The 18,961-nt window shown below is 41.8% G+C and overlaps 1 protein-coding gene across 2 annotated transcripts in view; it reads left to right on the forward strand.

The window, feature by feature from the left end:
• LOC117965714 (GTPase IMAP family member 8-like) overlaps nt 1-18,961 on the forward strand; it is a 31,925-nt gene that overhangs the window by 536 nt on the left and 12,428 nt on the right. For both annotated transcript variants that reach the window (XM_059016302.1, XM_059016301.1), the window contains exons 2-6: nt 9,450-10,088; nt 10,764-10,811; nt 12,232-12,285; nt 16,340-16,387; nt 17,810-17,863. In XM_059016302.1, the coding sequence (XP_058872285.1) occupies nt 9,450-10,088; nt 10,764-10,811; nt 12,232-12,285; nt 16,340-16,387; nt 17,810-17,863 (843 nt within the window). The remainder of the gene's footprint in view (nt 1-9,449; nt 10,089-10,763; nt 10,812-12,231; nt 12,286-16,339; nt 16,388-17,809; nt 17,864-18,961) is intronic.

The raw sequence follows: 18,961 nt of genomic DNA on the forward strand, positions 1-18,961 counted from the left end.
TAAGAAAGTTTAGAAACGAGAGGAGGCCATTCAGCCCATCTTGCTCGTTTGGTTGTTAGTAGCTTATTGATCCCAGAATCTCATCAAGCAGCTTCTTGAATGTGTTTGTTTTTTTTTTTTTTGTTTTTTTTTACAGTGCCATACAGAATTAAGTCATTTAATTTAAAATATCATACAAACACAGCATACACGTTTCCAGTTAAATAAACTAGTAGTTACTGGATTTCTGTTGTAATTTTTTAACACTTCTAAGTATATAATACGAGTCGCGGCTCGTTTGTACAGCGGTATTTGCGCTGGGCTGCGGTGCTGGAGGTTGTAGGTTTGATCCTTGTGGGTTCGCTATGGGAAACGTAACACTATATTTGTTAAATGTAATTTGTTTTTAACAATGAAGTAAGTTTTAATATTTCACAAACCTTTCTCTTTTTCAATAATTAATAATACGACCAAATGAAAAATCAGTGGCCGAACTTGAAGAAATGAGTTTATAAGCTGTGCGTATCCCTGTGCTGCCGACTTTTAAAGTTACAATGAGACACACTAAAGCAACAAGCTACTTTGCTTTTATTAGTCATATAGCTACACAAGCCCTCACCCAGCTTCATCGTGGAAACTAAGCATGTTTAAGCAGGGTTCGGACTGGGATGGGTATCTTGGGTTCAAACCCAGGTGGGGACACACTGCTACCGTACCCTTGTGCAAGATACTTACTTTACCAAGATTACTTCAGTATAAACCAAACTGTATAAATGGGTAATTGTATGTAAAAATAATGTGATGTAATAGTAACAATTGTAAGTCGCCCTGGGTAAGGGCGTCTGTTAAGAAATGATTCATATGTAGGGCCGTGCGAGCTAGCTTTTAAAGCTGCTTCTCAGTCCTGCACCTGCTTAAAGCCTCCTCACCTAGTATTGAGCAATCATTAACAATCATTCCCTTGGGTTACTTTAATTATCTCAATTGGGCATTCTACTACAAAGTACGCGAAATGGCAGGTTGGTTAACAGAGCGCTTGATATGTAGCGTCCACATGTATTTAATCATGCATCGCTATAGTTAAATGTTTTGTTAATTATGTCAGATATGTAAATGCATTACTGAAATGTTAACTTTAAACACATTAAACACATACTAGTTAAAAAACAACAATATATTACTCCTTTCCAGCACGAATCCCTGAACACACACACACACACACACACACACACACATATATATATAGTATTTTTTTTATATTTAATATTTATATATATATATATATATATATAATATATATATATATATAAGTTTGAGAAAAAGGAAAACTGCTGAGTACCAAAATGATCAATAAGAAAAAAAGAAAAAAAAGAGAAGGATATTTCAGGTACTTAAAAAGGTAGAATAATTGATTACAAATCAATTATCAGGACGTTTCGGACTACAAGTCCTTCATCGGCTGAATACAAAAAAAAACAGTGCTTCAAATACTGAAATCGGAAAATCCATGCTGTAACATGCTACAGCTGTGCAGTATTCATGTAATGTAACGAATAATACAACGTTAATCACAGTTACGAGAGTGTCACTTACGGTTTTATGAAAGGTTCAAGTGCATTGTATTTCCGCATTACATTTAAACACCGTCAGTTAGTTAACCCTGTCTTCTTATGGACTGACGTTCTGTGAAGACTTGATCATTTAAACAAACATTTCTTTCAGCGCCCATGGAATTAGTAACAACTGACAAATATATCTGAGCCTTTCTTGTTTAATTCGAAAATAATTTTTCTGTTTTAATCTTCATTCAAAGACATGACACGTTCTCTTTTGCACATGGTAAGTGTCCATTTCTGATTTACAGTAAGCATCAAACCCTGGAATAGAATATAACAGGAGGGTCGAATATCATTTCTGCCATTAGAAAAATATGTGGCCGAACTTGAAGAAATTATTTGATAAGCTGTGCATATCCACACTGTAGTTTATGTTTGGCACTTTTTCACAATCCAGTTGATATGTTTGCTTCTTTTAAGGCAATAATCCAAACCATGCCCATTTGTATCCCAACACCTGAAAAAGGTATTCAAGTACTTGTTTGCCTCACATCAAAAAGTAGCCATTTGAATCACCTGAAGCATTGAATTACTAAATCACGTGAATACTCAACATATAGGGGGAATCATAATAAATCCATCCATCCATCATCATTAACCACTTAATCCTTTACAGCGTCGTGGTGAGCCGGCAAGGTGGGACGCCAGTCCATCGCAGGGCACCACACACAAAGAGGGCAATTTAGAGTGACCAATCAACCCGAACAGCATGTCTTTGGATGAAAATGCGAACACGGGGAGAACATAACAAACTCCACACAGACAGACAGACAGACAGACAGACACCCTAAGCCAGATTCGAACCTAGGACCCTGGCACTGTGAGGCAGCGCTAACCACTACGCCACCGTGCCACTTATCATAATAAATTGATTATTTTATTAACAAACATGTATACATTCATATAGAAACAAGTCCTGTGAGTCGGAAGTGACATAACTTGGTACTAATCGCTGCAGGGAGTTTAACAGTTTGGTGAATCAACAGAACTGATAATAGAAAGGTTGATGCTGTGGCATGCAAGGCTGTGGTTGACCTGTGCAAGCTGAAAGCTTATTGGGACAAATGTTTAATTTTCTTTAATCGACTAGTAGGAGCTAACTTGTTGTTACATTAAAATGTAGAACGCAGCTATCCTGCAACTCTAAATATTTATACATTTTAATATATTAATGGATACACTTTCAAGTACAGCCCAATTTTCACAACTTTGCAACATTTGTTTGAAGTATAAAAGGACAAATAACATACACAATAAAAAAAATATATATCTGTTGTCGCATATCTCATTCTTGTGCATGTCACCATCAGCCGGCTGCTCTGGATAAGTTGGCAAGTGTGATATTGTTTATTAATATTTATTAGCACAACATATATTTATTAAATACAAAACTCCATACCCATTTTTAAAAGATGTGCCTTCTCTGAATCTACAATTATGTCACGGGACACTCGGGGGTTTAAATTCAAGCAGTAGCCAACTACGCCACCTAGTGACTAAATATATGGGGCACTAGGACCCTAGCAATACTAAAAGCAACACAGGTTTGTAAATATGACCAGTTGGAACTCAGAACAGACCGACCATGACAAGAAAGGCAAACAGTCGTACAATTTCACAATAAACAATGTTTATTTATCCTTATAAAATCATTAAAATATGATAATACAATTTCTATAGTACCAAGGGTTACCAAGAGTAATAAAAAAAAAACAAGGCACACACTACTTTACTAGTGCACAAAGTATCAAAAGAAAATAATAAAAGCACCCACTACTTTGCTAGGGTGCAAAAGTATACAAAAGAAATAAATTTCAGGCCACCGAGTCACAATAGCCACCACTGGATCCTCATCAACCACTCCAGGAACAGGTGCAGCTAGTGTCCCCCCCACACAGTGGTGCCAAGCTCCTCCCTGGATGTGGCAGGCACCCCCCCTAGAGACAGAAAAAAGCAACAGCACTGAGTGACTCCCAATTATGCAGTATACAGAACACCCCAACAGAAATTAAAATATACTTCTTTATAGTTAACTCTACCAATCCATATATTTAAGAGCACAACCTATAGCCACAGGTAATTTAAAATGCAGCACCTGAAAATACCACTCACTCTATCATGGATATTTATATCAATAGAACAGGTGCAAAAACCATAAATTACAAGTTGCAGACAAATACCAAATATTGGGTTTATCTCCTTTTAAAAACACAGGTATCACTCTAGCAGAGAAAATATAAAGGTGTACTAGGGTCCCTAAACAGCAAGTGGGTCAAAAACCCTATTAGGCAATGTACTAATCATTAAAAGTGATCCGGCTACTTCCCTTTTAAAACTGCACTCTTTTGGTCCTGAGTCCACTCTCCAGTACAGCCTGCTTGTTCTACTAATGCATTTAGTATTGATGGTTCCTCCTGGATCCCGATCTCTGTTCTCCACGTCTCTGCTCCCTCGGTGGCTCCTGTAGCTCTCTTATGGCGCACTCCCTGTGGCTCCTGCAGTTCTCCTCTGCCATCTCTCTGGCTCTCTGGCTCTCCTCTGTGGCACACTCCCTGTCTCTTGCAGTTCTCCTCTGCCGTCTCTCTGGCTCTCCTCTGTGACACACTCCCTGTCTCTTGCAGTTCTCCTCTGCCGTCTCTCTGGCTCTCTGGCTCTCCTCTGTGGCACACTCCCTGTCTCTTGTAGTTCTCTTCTGCCATCTCTCTGGCTCTCTGGCTCTCCTCTGTGGCACACTTCCTGTCTCTTGCAGTTCTCCTCTGCCGTCTCTCTGGCTCTCTGGCTCTCCTCTGTGGCACACTCCCTGTCTCTTGCAGTTCTCCTCTGCCATCTCTCTGGCTCTCCTCTGTGGCACACTTCCTGTCTCTTGCAGTTCTCCTCTGCCGTCTCTCTGGCTCTCTGGCTCTCCTCTGTGGCACAGTCCCTGTCTCTTGCAGTTCTCCTCTGCCATCTCTCTGGCTCTCCTCTGTGGCACACTTCCTGTCTCTTGCAGTTCTCCTCTGCCGTCTCTCTGGCTCTCTGGCTCTCCTCTGTGGCACACTCCCTGTCTCTTGCAGTTCTCCTCTGCCATCTCTCTGGCTCTCCTCTGTGGCACACTCCCTGTCTCTTGCAGTTCTCCTCTGCCATCTCTCTGGCTCTCCTCTGTGGCACACTCCCTGTCTCTTGCAGTTCTCCTCTGCCATCTCTCTGGCTCTCCTCTGTGGCACACTCCCTGTCTCTTGCAGTTCTCCTCTGCCGTCTCTCTGGCTCTCCTCTGTGGCACACTCCCTGTCTCTTGCAGTTCTCCTCTGCCATCTCTCTGGCTCTCTGGCACACTCCCTGTCTCTTGCAGTTCTCCTCTGCCATCTCTCTGGCTCTCTGGCACACTCCCTGTCTCTTGCAGTTCTCCTCTGCCATCTCTCTGGTTCTCTGGCTCTCCTCTGTGGCACACTCCCTGTCTCTTGCAGTTTTCCTCTGCCATCTCTCTGGCTCTCTGGCTCTCCTCTGTGGCACACTCCCTGTCTCTTGCAGTTCTCCTCTGCCATCTCTCTGGCTCTCCTCTGTGGCACACTCCCTGTCTCTTGCAGTTCTCCTCTGCCGTCTCTCTGGCTCTCCTCTGTGGCACACTCCCTGTCTCTTGCAGTTCTCCTCTGCCATCTCTCTGGCTCTCTGGCTCCCCTCTGTGGCACACTCCCTGTCTCTTGCAGTTCTCCTCTGCCATCTCTCTGGCTCTCTGGCTCTCCTCTGTGGCACACTCCCTGTCTCTGTGGTTGAAGTCAACCAAAACAAAGATGGCGCGTCCAAAAGCAGAAAACTTTTTTGGCAGGTGGTTTAAGAAATTGATCCTGATTCAATCTCGTCAGCCTCAAACATCGATTTGGATGAGGCACAGATATTATACGCTGCAATTAATCATGAAGTAAAAAAAAATCACAGCGCCATGGTTCTAGGTTCGATTCCGGCTTCGGGGTCTGTCTGTGTGGAGATGGCATGTTCTCCCCGTGTTTGCGTGGGTTTTCTCTGGGTACTCCGGTTTCCTCCCACAGTCCAAAGACGTGCTGTTTAGGTTGATTGGTCACTCTAAATTGCCCTCTGAGTGTGTGTGTGTGTGTGTGCGTGTGTGTGTGGTGCTCTGTGATGGACTGGCATCTCGTCCAGTGTGTAGTCCTGCCTTGCACCCTGTGTCTGCTGGGTTGGGCTCCGGCTCACCTTGACCCTGTAAAGGAATAAGCAGGTTATGATAATGGATGGATGGATGGAATTACCTAAAGCAATAACAATACAATAAAATAATCAGTGATAGAACCTGTACATTTTGTTTTTCCGTTGCTCTAAACTAGTGCTGTCAGAAAATATTGAAGTTATTTAAATAAACATTGCAATGGGTGGCTCAGTATGGGTGTGCTTTTGCATTTAAAGGCAATGGAGGTGATTATCTCTATATTTGTAGTAGGCCTATTTACGATAGCTGTTAAAAGTGTTTCTTTGCCATCATCAGCCCGGGTGGCTGTGGGCAGTTGACAAACTGCCCTGGCAGATGCCAAAATAAAATGCTATGCTAGTTTGGCATCTGCCCACTGCAGCTGAGCACTTGCCAACCGTCCAGGCATTTCGGCATCGGTCCATAACACATACAAAACATAAATCGTATTAGGGTTACATTACTGTATCATGCTGTATCATGCTCATAGACTACTTTCCAGATTAAAAAAAAAAACTGGACTAAACATCAAAGAAAAACTAAGACTTGTTTTTTACAACAGTAAAACAGTAGGAAGTATTATTCTTTTGGGTCTAAGGACAGGAGCAAATGTAAGATTTTAATCAGCTGTCCTGTTCTGACCAGCGTTTGAATTTAACCAAAATGTACCTTTTATAGTAAGCTCATTCTATGAGTTGTATTTTTAGATCTAATAATTAATTTATCTCTATGTAAATGTTCCAACATATTTAATTTCAAATTGTGTCTCAATCCTAAGAATAAATTCACAGACCAGTCTGGTTACACGTCTCCTGGTTTCCATTACAATGTAAATGTCTCCTTTACACTTCTACTGGTTCCCATTACTATGTAGTGGGAATTGGACAATTTTCCATTAGATGGAATGGTGTAATAGTCTCCTTTACACTTTTACTGGTTCCCATTAGGATGTAATGGTGTAATGGTCTCCTTTACACTTTTACTGGTTCCCATTAGGATGTAATGGTGTAATGGTCTCCTTTATACTTTTACTGGTTCCCATTAGGATGTAATGGTGTAATGGTTCCCAACAGGTGTGATGTTCTCCTTTATATTTCTACTAGTTCCCATTAGGATGCAGAAGTGGGGCATGTGCAAACACCAGTGAACAGTTTTACTTCAACACTTTGGGCGTGTAAATGTTTGCACTGGACATGTACAAGTTGGGCAGCAATGTGGAGTAGTGGTTAGGGCACTGGACTCTTGACCGGAGGGTCGTGGGTTCAATCCCAGGTGGGGGGGGACACTGCTGCTGTACCCTTGAGCAAAGTACTTTACCTAGATTGCTCCAGTAAAACCCCCAACTGTATAAATGGGTAAATGTATGTAAAAAAAATTGTGATATAATTGTATGTTGCCCTGGATAAGGGCTTCTGCTAAGAAATTAATTAATATTAATAAGAAGAAGAATTCATTAATAAAGGAGACCTTTACACATGTGGGAAACCATTACATCATTACATCCTAATGGAAAATTGCCCAATTCCCACTACATAGTAGAAACCACTACGTAAAGGTCTGATGTTTTTTTTCCAGCAGGGAAGATATGAAAAATGTGTTGTTTGCAAAACAATAGGCTATTATAAACCCCCTTGTGCCTGCAATGAAAACACAAGGATGAACTGGATGAACTGGATGAACTGGATGAGCACAACACCTATGGCAAGAAGGGACAAAGAGGGCAACGCTATGAATAGAAAGAAGGGGAGGGGAGGGGAGGTGGGGGGAAAGGGGAGGGGGAAAGGGAAAGAAGGGGGAGAAGGGAAGGAAGGGGGGAGAAGGGGAGGGGAGGTGGGGGAAGGGAAAGAAGGGGGAGAAGAGGCTGGATGGCAGAGATGTAGGACATGATAGAGGAGGGTGTGAGATTGAGATTGTTTCTGAGGTGCGATGTGAAGGCGAGGGGGTAGTGCTCGTTGAAGGCATGGAGGGAGAGGTGATGCTGAATGCAGAAGAGGGTGAGAGCAGACCAGGTAGGGAGTAGGAGGCCCTGGTGGATGACGCCAGAGCCACTTGTGTGAAGTACAGGGCGTACAGAGAAGGGTGAGTTGGATTAGGATTTGCAGGGCGAGGTAGCTGGAGGGAGGGACCGGAAGAGGAGAGGGATCTGCAGTTGGGATGATCCTTTATGGAGGATGCCAGGACGAGGAGATGAGAGATGAAGCACCTCTGATGATAATTCGTATGGCGTAGCGGTAGAGGATCCTGAGTGACTTGACTGAACAGAAAAGGAGAAATGGTGTAGAGCTAGGTGGCGGGAGCTAGGCGTGTACCTATTAAGAGCAGACTAGACTGACAGACCGTGATAGATTGGTGAGAGTGAGACTTGCGAGAGGGTCACCAGATGCGGGCTGATTAGCATTGAGCTCGGCTGTAAGCGGACATTGTAATATATATATATATATATATATATATATATATATATATATATATATATATATATAATTTTTTTTATTTTATTTCTTTTTGCATAGTATTTTTTTATTTTTAAGTAATCTGCAAAGGTAGTAAGATGGGGTCTGCTCAGAGAATAAGGAAGGGAGGCACAAAGACGTGTTGACGCTGGGCACTGGTTACCACGTAACCGCGTTTGAGCACGTGACGTCACAGAAACACAAGCCCGGTAGACGGGAGACAGACTTCGGGAGTGTGCGTGGCTTCGCAGTGAAGAATGGTGTTTCAGGAGCGAAGGAGGCAAGGCGAGCTAAAGTAAGGGAATGGTGCAAAACGTTAAAGACTGAAAGATGTGGGAAGTAGGCTGATGGAAAGAACCTGGCAAGAGCTTCGTGGCTGCTCGTGAGAGCAGCAGACTGCGCGGCTGGTGCCTGCGCAAGGGCTGGAGAAAGGTGCGGCGGGGTTTCAAGCTTGAATTCAGTCGGAGAGAAAGACAATGGAAGATTAAACCCAAATTCTGATGAGATTGCAGGAAGCAGAAATGAAAACTTTCAGTCGAATCGGTTAGAACTGAACGTCCTTGACGAAGAGTTTTTTTTTTTTGTTTTTTTTTTAAGTCTGCTCATGGAAGTATAGCGATACGCAGAATATTTCTTAATTGTTTACAAACTAAAAACCAGTAATTTATGCAGACATAGTTACTTTATTTATTCAGCTTCAGTCGAGGTTAAGCTGTTTATTGATTCTTGTGGATTCTGTTCATTGACACTAGCATTGTTTCCAAACTGATGATTTAACAACTGTTAATTTAAGTTGATCAAAATTCACTCATACAATCCTGTTAGTAGACTCTAAATTAATGTTATATTTTATTGAATATATATCATAATCTTTTTAAAGACGTAAAAGATTTACTATAGAACGCTAGATTTTGAATATATTTATTATAGACCATGATGGTACTGCCATATAGAATTAAACTTTCTTTATATTTTAAATGAATTCTTCATGAATTAAGATGTAATCTGGTGGTCTTTGCGCTTTCATTTTTTAAATTTCAGGAACAGTCACCTAAATACTATTATTCTCAAATAAATAAAATTATAAATAAGCTAAGAATAAACATTGAATGAAATGTCATTTAGAATATAACTTAAATGGTAAGGACAGCAAAAGTCCTGATTTTCTGAAATCACTGATATACCGTATTTTTTAAAGAAACCTCTTTTCATAATTTTTTTTGACAGCCCGAGGCAGCTCCTCTGAGTTGAGGATTGTGTTGGTGGGGAAGTTCGGAGTTGGGAAAAGTGCCTCAGGAAACACGATCCTGGGCCAGAAGGTGTTTAAATCAGAAAACAGTGACTCCCCGGTTACAAAGGAGTGTGAGAGGGGAGACGATGGGAGGGGTGTTGTTGTGGTCGACACTCCAGCCTTCAGCACAGAGGCTTTGAAGTGCATTGCTAAGTGTGACCCGGGACCCCACGCTATTCTCCTGGTGATTGAGGTGGGTCGATTCACAGAAGAAGACAAGAGAACAGTGGAGACAATCCTGGAGAGGTTTGGAGAGGAAGCTGGGAGATACATGATAGTCCTTTTCACCAACAGGGATAAACTGGAAGATGACAATATTAAGAAGTTTGTTCAGGGAGCTGGCAAAGACCTCCAGCAGCTTGTACAGAAGTGTGGGAACAGGTATCACTCCTTCAACAACAGGGACAAGAAGGATCGTACCCAGGTCACTGAGCTACTGCACAAAATAGGCATGATGGTAAACGAGAACACTGGAAGATACTACACCACAGAGATGATCAGAGAAGCTGGGGGAAAAAAGAAGAAAACTGAACAGAAAAATCTGTCCGAGGCAGGCAGTGAGACAATGCATTCAGGTAAGTGTAAACTGTCTGTTCTTCCTCCCCTTCCTCCTGATTACTGCTGAGACATATTGCTGTGGTTTAGTCCAACACAAGCACACTCGAACACGGTTTAGAGACTGCTGATTGATTGAATTCAGAACTGGTCCAGGTCAATCAACGTTTCAACAATTCTTTTTTTAATTTATACTATTCAATTTACTGTCAGTATTTGACCAATGGATACTTATTTAAAAAGATGGATATCTAAGTCACCAAAATACCAAAAAGATTAAGTTAAATACAGCCATATGCTAGTATTTAAGCAAATGTACGTACATACAAAGATATTTAATGACGATACAGAAAGACCAATGCAAGTCTTTATCAGTACTTTAGAATTTATACAATCCTTTTCCCTGTTCATAGTTCCCTACTTTAACGCCGATGAAACATAAATCATATCGGCAGCCCTTATACAGAACACACAGCACTGAGAGAAGTTACATTACTTCCCCTCTACACAATGGCTTCATACTATACCACTTGTGCAACACACAGTATAATAAAACTAAATTATAATAATGTTTATTTTTAATACAGCACCTTTCACAAAACAAATTGCAGCATATTCCTGAAAATGTTTTCAAGCAGATAACATTCAGCATTGTTGTTTTTAAACCGTTTATCTTTTCTCTTGTTTATTTCCAGGTTTCACCCAGCAGCAAGACTACCGCTCCAGCGCTAGACCAACCCTAGGTGAGTGCTCTTGTGTTTACTGCTTTCTCTAATAACAGGGTTTACATTTACATTGTATTCTCACATTCCATCACCCTAGGGTCTATCCTGAACAGCTTGCCCCTGCTTCTCTGGAGCATAAATGGAGCTGACAGCTACAAAAAAATTCCACTGATGAAATGGTTTTCTGAAGGCGTGGTGCAAGACATGTCTTAAGAAAACCATTTCATCTCATATTTTGGGGTGTGGTATCATTCTCCGATGCGATTTGGATGACTGTGCAATGGGGGTGTGTAAAGACAAATGAGTTAACATCTTCTGAAAGCAGCTGTGCTTAGTGCTGTGAACATTACCAATTCAACACAATATAAAAAGTAAAGCAGTCCTAAGTTGCAACTGCATGCATTTGGACTGACACAGAAACAGGGAATCAAATACAGATAAATGAACGGGTCTCTTGTGGTCATTCCAGTAAAAGCCCTCATCTGACTGCAGGATCTGCCCTATAGCCCAAAGATCACTGGTTTGAACCTGAGTTATTCCACTGCCGGCTGTACTGGGAGTTGCACAATTGGCTGAGCGATTTAGTCGGTTGGTTAATCCTCGTCTCACCGCCGGGACCGAGAGCAGCCGTCAGGGTTATTTATTTGTTTCACAAAAAATAACAAAAGAAACCGCCTGAATACCAGCGACGGTAAACAAAGCTTAAAATAAACAATACAGTACACAATGCAACACAACGTCCGGATACAACTGTGTCCCGGGTCAGTTGCGTCTCGTATCCGTGGGTATCCTCCCGTCAGCTCCCTCACAAGGATGTAAACAAAGGGCAAGGCAGCGGCTGGCTTCAAAGGGTTCCGGGGTAGACAGCAAGTTACTCCACTCCGCTGTCCGCTGCTGGTACACAAAACGGTAAACACGGTATTCCCAACAAGTCAGCAAAATGAATCACACAGCACCTCTCATACAAGCCAAACCAGGGAGAGCGAATACTGAACACAGCGCTGTTTAAATGCTGCAATCAGCCAGCGCCCCCTCCTCTACCAATCGGTGAGGGCTGCACAGCTGATGGCAGTTGCCCGACTCGCCGGCTCCGCACTTCCTCATTCCGCCTCATGACGGATATTCCGCCATTCCCGAAACCACCCGGCTAATCCGTGCACGGCCGCGGCTCCACAGCGCTGTCAGTGGTAGGGAGGGCGAACTCCCACAGAGATCCCCTCTTACGCCTGTCACAGTAGTCTTTTATTTTTTGTTATTAAGTTACTAAAGACACATTTTTTTATTAGAAAATATATAGTGTTTAGCGGACACGTACAAAATCCGTTTGCAAACTGAGAAAATACTTTTATGTATGTGAAGTTGGATTCCCATGCCCCCTTCTATTATATGATAAAAGCAGCAGTTAATGAAAAAGCCTAACTTATTGCTTCCCTTACAGAGCGAGGCAGATCAGATCACGGCGCCCCCCAGGCACAAACCAGGGATCACCAAGGTATGTTTACTTTTTTCATTTATTTGTTAATTCATTTGTATCCCTCATCAATTCTATACCACAATGGAATAGATGACAGGCTTCATCTATAAAGGACCCAATCTGTTCAAACCTCTAATGCAAGGGCAAACATGTATTTATTTTGTGTTGGATTTGCATGCCCCCTTCTATTCGTGTAATATTATTATATGATAAAAGCTGTAGTTAATGACCACGCTGAAGTTGGTTACTTATTCCCAGTTCCTTATTCACAATGTGAAGGGTGCATCATTTCTTTTAATGTTTTGACCGTTATAAGCGTTGTTACATGGTAATATAGGTGCCATTGGAAAGACAATCGCTTTGTCTTTCATATGGTGTTGGATATTTAATGAGTAAAGCACACCTCACCATGGGGGGGAGCATGTTTTCATCGCTCAATTTCCCCCACTAGAACGCTTTGCTCACTAAATATATTGGTATATCCTGGTAGATAATCACTTGCTCTATGTTTTAGAGGTGAAATGTTTAAGGAGCAAGGCGTATCACAGGTACAGTTATTTTTATTTTTATTAATTTTATTTTAAATGTTAACCCCACCCCCAGGAAGGGGACAAGGAAGGAACACATCTATACAATTAAAACAAATGAAAGAAACACAAAAAGAAAACAATAATAATACAGTCAATAACAATAAAAATAGAGAAAATGTACACAAAACACAACAAATAAAAATTAAAAGGTGAAAAGCTAATACAAAACTAAAAGTAAAATAGCTGTGCCACCTGTTCCACAAAGTAGTCCCATGCTGCCATCGTGCCAGCAGAGGCTGAGTGCAGCCGAGCCATGGATCGTTCTAAAATAATAATCTTGTAAAAGTAATCTAACCAGACAGAAGAGAAAGAAATAGACTGCTCCACCCATCCCTTCAGAATAGTTTTCTTGGCTGCCGTCATCCCTGCCAGGAAAAGTCACCTGGAGTGTGATGTCAACACCATCCGGGAATCATCAGCCAGAAGGAGTACCTCAGGAGATAGGGGCACAGCCACACCCAGTAGATAGTACCACCTCAGGAGATAGGGGCACAGCCACACCCAGTAGATAGTACCACCTCAGGAGACAGGGGCACAGCCACACCCAGTAGAGAACACATAGTTCTCTACTGGGTGTAGGAGGCTGTGTGGTCCAGTGGTTAAAGAAAATGGCTTATAACCAGGAGATCCCCGGTTCAAATCCCACCTCAGCCACTGACCTGTTGTGTGATCCTGAGCAAGTCACTTAACCTCCTTGTGCTCCGTCTTTCTGGTGAGACGTGTTTGTAAGTGACTCTGCAGCTGATGCATAGTTGACACACCCTAGTCTCTATAAGTCGCCTTGGATAAAGGCGTCTGCTAAATAAACTAATAACAAACTGCCAAAAGGTAACAATTTTTGGGCAATCCCAGAACATATGTAAGGAAGTGCCCGTCACTCCTGAGATACAATGTTTAGCTTATTATACATGCATGATACAAGTTCTGAACTAGGAGAGCTACAGAAAATATCTTCCAAAGGATGAGGACGCAAAGGAGCATCTCAGGGAAGCCAATCAGCATGGAGGGATGAGCAAAGGAACTAATACAATATGGGGATCTAATGGGCAAAAAAAAGAAAAAACGTGATGAAGTAAATAAACGTACAAATAATTAAAAAAAACAACTATTACTAATAAAGTGCAGCCTTGCATCACCACTGGCAATGCTTTGATGATGTTGGACAGACCAGTCAGGGTTATACTGCTATTGCACATCATGGTGGCCGGTGGTACAGCCTGAATTGAAACCAAATGCCCCCCGGCCTCCATTTCCCATTTCCCATTTTCTCTAGAATAACAACACTGATGATAGTTTGTTGTCCTCACAAATCTAGCAGAACCACCAGAGCATCCTCCATGTGTTTAAGCAGTACAGCTTGATTTAAACACCTTCCAGTTCTGCATCACGGCTGTTTCAGCCTTCAAGCTCAAGTATTTATTTTTTTCTCACTGGGGATGGGGATTTGGCACTGCAGGTTTTATTCTAAATAGTTCTGTGTGTGTTTTAGGGGCTTGCACGTTTCTTTATTGTCTTTTTTTAGCAGAGTTAGAAAACAATACCTTAACACTAGAAGTGCTGAAATTTTGAACTACATACAAGCGCCGCATTTTGACCGGTAGCGTTTTAAACAGCTGTGATACGATAATGAAAGAAAAGATTGTATAAAACTCCAAAGTTGTATTTATGATCAAATCAAACATTTAAATAGCAGAAACAGCGTATTTAAATGGGAACGGGAACATCACATTGTTTTTTTGTGTATACAGACGTGCTCAAATTTGTTGGTACCCTTACAGCTCATTGAAATAATGCTTCATTCCTCCTGAAAAGTGATGAAATTAAAAGCTATTTTATCATGTATACTTGCATGCCTTTGGTATGTCATAGAATAAAGCAAAGAAGCTGTGAAAAGAGATGAATTATTGCTTATTCTACAAAGATATTCTAAAATGGCCTGGACACATTTGTTGGTACCCCTTAGAAAAGATAATAAAGAATTGGATTATAGTGATATTTCAAACTAATTAGTTTCTTTAATTATCATCACACATGTCTCCAATCTTGTAATCAGTCATTCAGCCTATTTAAATAGAGAAAAGTAGTCACTGTGCTGTTTGGTATCATTTTGTGCACCACACTGAACATGGACCAGAGAAAGCAAAGGAGAGAGTTGTCTGAGGAGATCAGAAAGAAAATAATAGACAAGCATGGTAAAGGTAAAGGCTACAAGACCATCTCCAAGCAGCTTGATGTTCCTGTGACAACAGTTGCAAATATTATTAAGAAGTTTAAGGTCCATGGAACTGTAGCCAACCTCCCTGGGCGCGGCCGCAAGAGGAAAATCGACCCCAGATTGAACAGAAGGATAGTGCGAATGGTAGAAAAAGAACCAAGGATAACTGCCAAAGAGATACAAGCTGAACTCCAAGGTGAAGGTATGTCAGTTTCTGATCGCACCATCCGTCGCTTTTTGAGCGAAAGTGGGCTCCATGGAAGAAGACCCAGGAGGACTCCACTTGACAGAAAAACATAAAAAAGCCAGACTGGAATTTGCTAAAATGCATATTGACAAGCCACAATCCTTCTGGGAGAATGTCCTTTGGACAGATGAGTCAAAACTGGAGCTTTTTGGCAAGTCACATCAGCTCTATGTTCACAGACGAAAAAATGAAGCTTTCAAAGAAAAGAACACCATACCTACAGTGAAACATGGAGGAGGCTCGGTTATGTTTTGGGGCTGTTTTGCTGTGCCTGGCACAGGGTGCCTTGAATCTGTGCAGGGCACAATGAAATCTCAAGACTATCAAGGCATTCTGGAGCGAAACGTACTGCCCAGTGTCAGAAAGCTCTGTCTCAGTCGCAGGTCATGGGTCCTCCAACAGGATAATGACCCAAAACACGCAGCTAAAAGCACCCAAGAATGGATAAGAACAAAACATTGGACTATTCTGAAGTGGCCTTCTATGAGTCCTGATCTGAATCCTATCGAACATCTATGGAAAGAGCTGAAACTTGCAGTCTGGAGAAGGCACCCATCAAACCTGAGACAGCTGGAGCAGTTTGCTCAGGAAGAGTGGGACAAACTACCTGTTAACAGGTGCAGAAGTCTCATTGAGAGCTACAGAAAACGTTTGATTGCAGTGATTGCCTCTAAAGGTTGTGCAACAAAATATTAGGTTAGCGGTCCCATCATTTTTGTCCATGCCATTTTCATTTGTTTTATTATTTACAATATAATGTTGAATAAAAAATCAAAAGCAAAGTCTGATTTCTATTAAATATGGAATAAACAATGGTGGATGCCAATTACTTTTGTCAGTTTCAAGTTATTTCAGAGAAAATTGTGCATTCTTCGTTTTTTGTGGGGGGGTACCAACAAATTTGAGCACGTCTGTATTTACATATAATGCACAAACGCAATACTTCTTTGTTTCAGATAACAGATAACATTCAGCATTGTTGTTTTTAAACTGTTTATCTTTTCTCTTGTTTATTTCCAGGTTTCACCCAGCAGCAAGACTACCGCTCCAGCGCTAGACCAACCCTAGGTGAGTGCTCTTGTGTTTACTGCTTTCTCTAATAACAGGTTTTACATTTACATTGTATTCTCACATTCCATCACCCTAGGGTCTATCCTGAACAGCTTGCCCCTGCTTCTCTGGAGCATAAATGGAGCTGACAGCTACAAAAAAATTCCACTGATGAAATGGTTTTCTGAAGGCATGGTGCAAGACATGTCTTAAGAAAACCATTTCATCTCATATTTTGGGGTGTGGTATCATTCTCCGATGCGATTTGGATGACTGTGCAATGGGGGTGTGTAAAGACAAATGAGTTAACATCTTCTGAAAGCAGCTGTGCTTAGTGCTGTGAACATTACCAATTCAACACAATATAAAAAGTAAAGCAGTCCTAAGTTGCAACTGCATGCATTTGGACTGACACAGAAACAGGGAATCAAATACAGATAAATGAACGGGTCTCTTGTGGTCATTCCAGTAAAAGCCCTCATCTGACTGCAGGAGCTGCCCTATAGCCCAAAGATCACTGGTTTGAACCTGAGTTATTCCACTGCCGGCTGTACTGGGAGTTGCACAATTGGCTGAGCGATTTAGGTCGGTTGGTTAATCCTGGTCTCACCGCCGGGACCGAGAGCAGCCGTCAGGGTTATTTATTTGTTTCACAAAAAATAACAAAAGAAACCGCCTGAATACCAGCGACGGTAAACAAAGCTTAAAATAAACAATACAGTACACAATGCAACACAACGTCCGGATACAACTGCGTCCCGGGTCAGTTGCGTCTCGTATCCGCGGGTATCCTCCCGTCAGCTCCCTCACAAGGATGTAAACAAAGGGCAAGGCAGCGGCTGGCTTCAAAGGGTTCCGGGGTAGACAGCAAGTTACTCCACTCCGCTGTCCGCTGCTGGTACACAAAACGGTAAACACGGTATTCCCAACAAGTCAGCAAAATGAATCACACAGCACCTCTCATACAAGCCAAACCAGGGAGAGCGAATACTGAACACAGCGCTGTTTAAATGCTGCAATCAGCCAGCGCCCCCTCCTCTACCAATCGGTGAGGGCTGCACAGCTGATGGCAGTTGCCCGACTCGCCGGCCCCGCACTTCCGCATTCCGCCTCATGACGGATATTCCGCCATTCCCGAAACCACCCGGCTAATCTGTGCACGGCCGCGGCTCCACAGCGCTGTCAGTGGTAGGGAGGGCGAACTCCCACAGAGATCCCCTCTTACGCCTGTCACAGTAGTCTTTTATTTTTTGTTATTAAAGTTACTAAAGACACATTTTTTTATTAGAAAATATATAGTGTATAGCGGACACGTACAAAATCCGTTTGCAAACTGAGAAAATACTTTTATGTATGTGAAGTTGGATTCCCATGCCCCCTTCTATTATATGATAAAAGCAGCAGTTAATGAAAAAGCCTAACTTGTTGCTTCCCTTACAGAGCGAGGCAGATCAGATCACGGCGCCCCCCAGGCACAAACCAGGGATCACCAAGGTATGTTTACTTTTTTCATTTATTTGTTAATTCATTTGTATCCCTCATCAATTCTATACCACAATGGAATAGATGACAGGCTTCATCTATAAAGGACCCAATCTGTTCAAACCTCTAATGCAAGGGCAAACGTGTATTTATTTTGTGTTGGATTTGCATGCCCCCTTCTATTTGTGTAATATTATTATATGATAAAAGCTGTAGTTAATGACCACGCTGAAGTTGGTTACTTATTCCCAGTTCCTTATTCACAATGTGAAGGGTGCATCATTTTTTTTTAATGTTTTGACCGTTATAAGCGTTGTTACATGGTAATATAGGTGCCATTGGAAAGACAATCGCTTTGTCTTTCATATGGTGTTGGATATTTAATGAGTAAAGCACACCTCACCATGGGGGGGGGGAGCATGTTTTCATCGCTCAATTTCACCCACTAGAACGCTTTGCTCACTAAATATATTGGTATATCCTGGTAGATGATCACTTGCTCTATGTTTTAGAGGTGAAATGTTTAAGGAGCAAGGCGTATCACAGTTATTTTTATTTTTATTAATTTTATTTTAAATGTTAACCCCACCCCCAGGAAGGGGACAAGGAAGGAACACATCTATACAATTAAAACAAATGAAACAAACACAAAAAGAAAACAATAATAATACAGTCAATAACAATAAAAAGAGAAAATGTACACAAAACACAACAAATAAAAATTAAAAGGTGAAAAGCTAATACAAAACTAAAAGTAAAATAGCTGTGTCACCTGTTCCACAAAGTAGTCCCATGCTGCCATCGTGCCAGCAGAGGCTGAGTGCAGCCGAGCCATGGATCGTTCTAAAATAATAATCTTGTAAAAGTAATCTAACCAGACAGAAGAGAAAGAAATAGACTGCTCCACCCATCCCTTCAGAATAGTTTTCTTGGCTGCCGTCATCCCTGCCAGGAAAAGTTTACTGGAGTGTGATGTCAACACCATCCGGGAATCATCAGCCAGAAGGAGTACCTCAGGAGATAGGGGCACAGCCACACCCAGTAGATAGTACCACCTCAGGAGATAGGGACACAGCCACACCCAGTAGATAGTACCACCTCAGGAGACAG

The sequence above is a fragment of the Acipenser ruthenus genome, chromosome 52, assembly GCF_902713425.1.
Source record: "Acipenser ruthenus chromosome 52, fAciRut3.2 maternal haplotype, whole genome shotgun sequence".
Classification (NCBI taxonomy): domain Eukaryota; kingdom Metazoa; phylum Chordata; class Actinopteri; order Acipenseriformes; family Acipenseridae; genus Acipenser; species Acipenser ruthenus.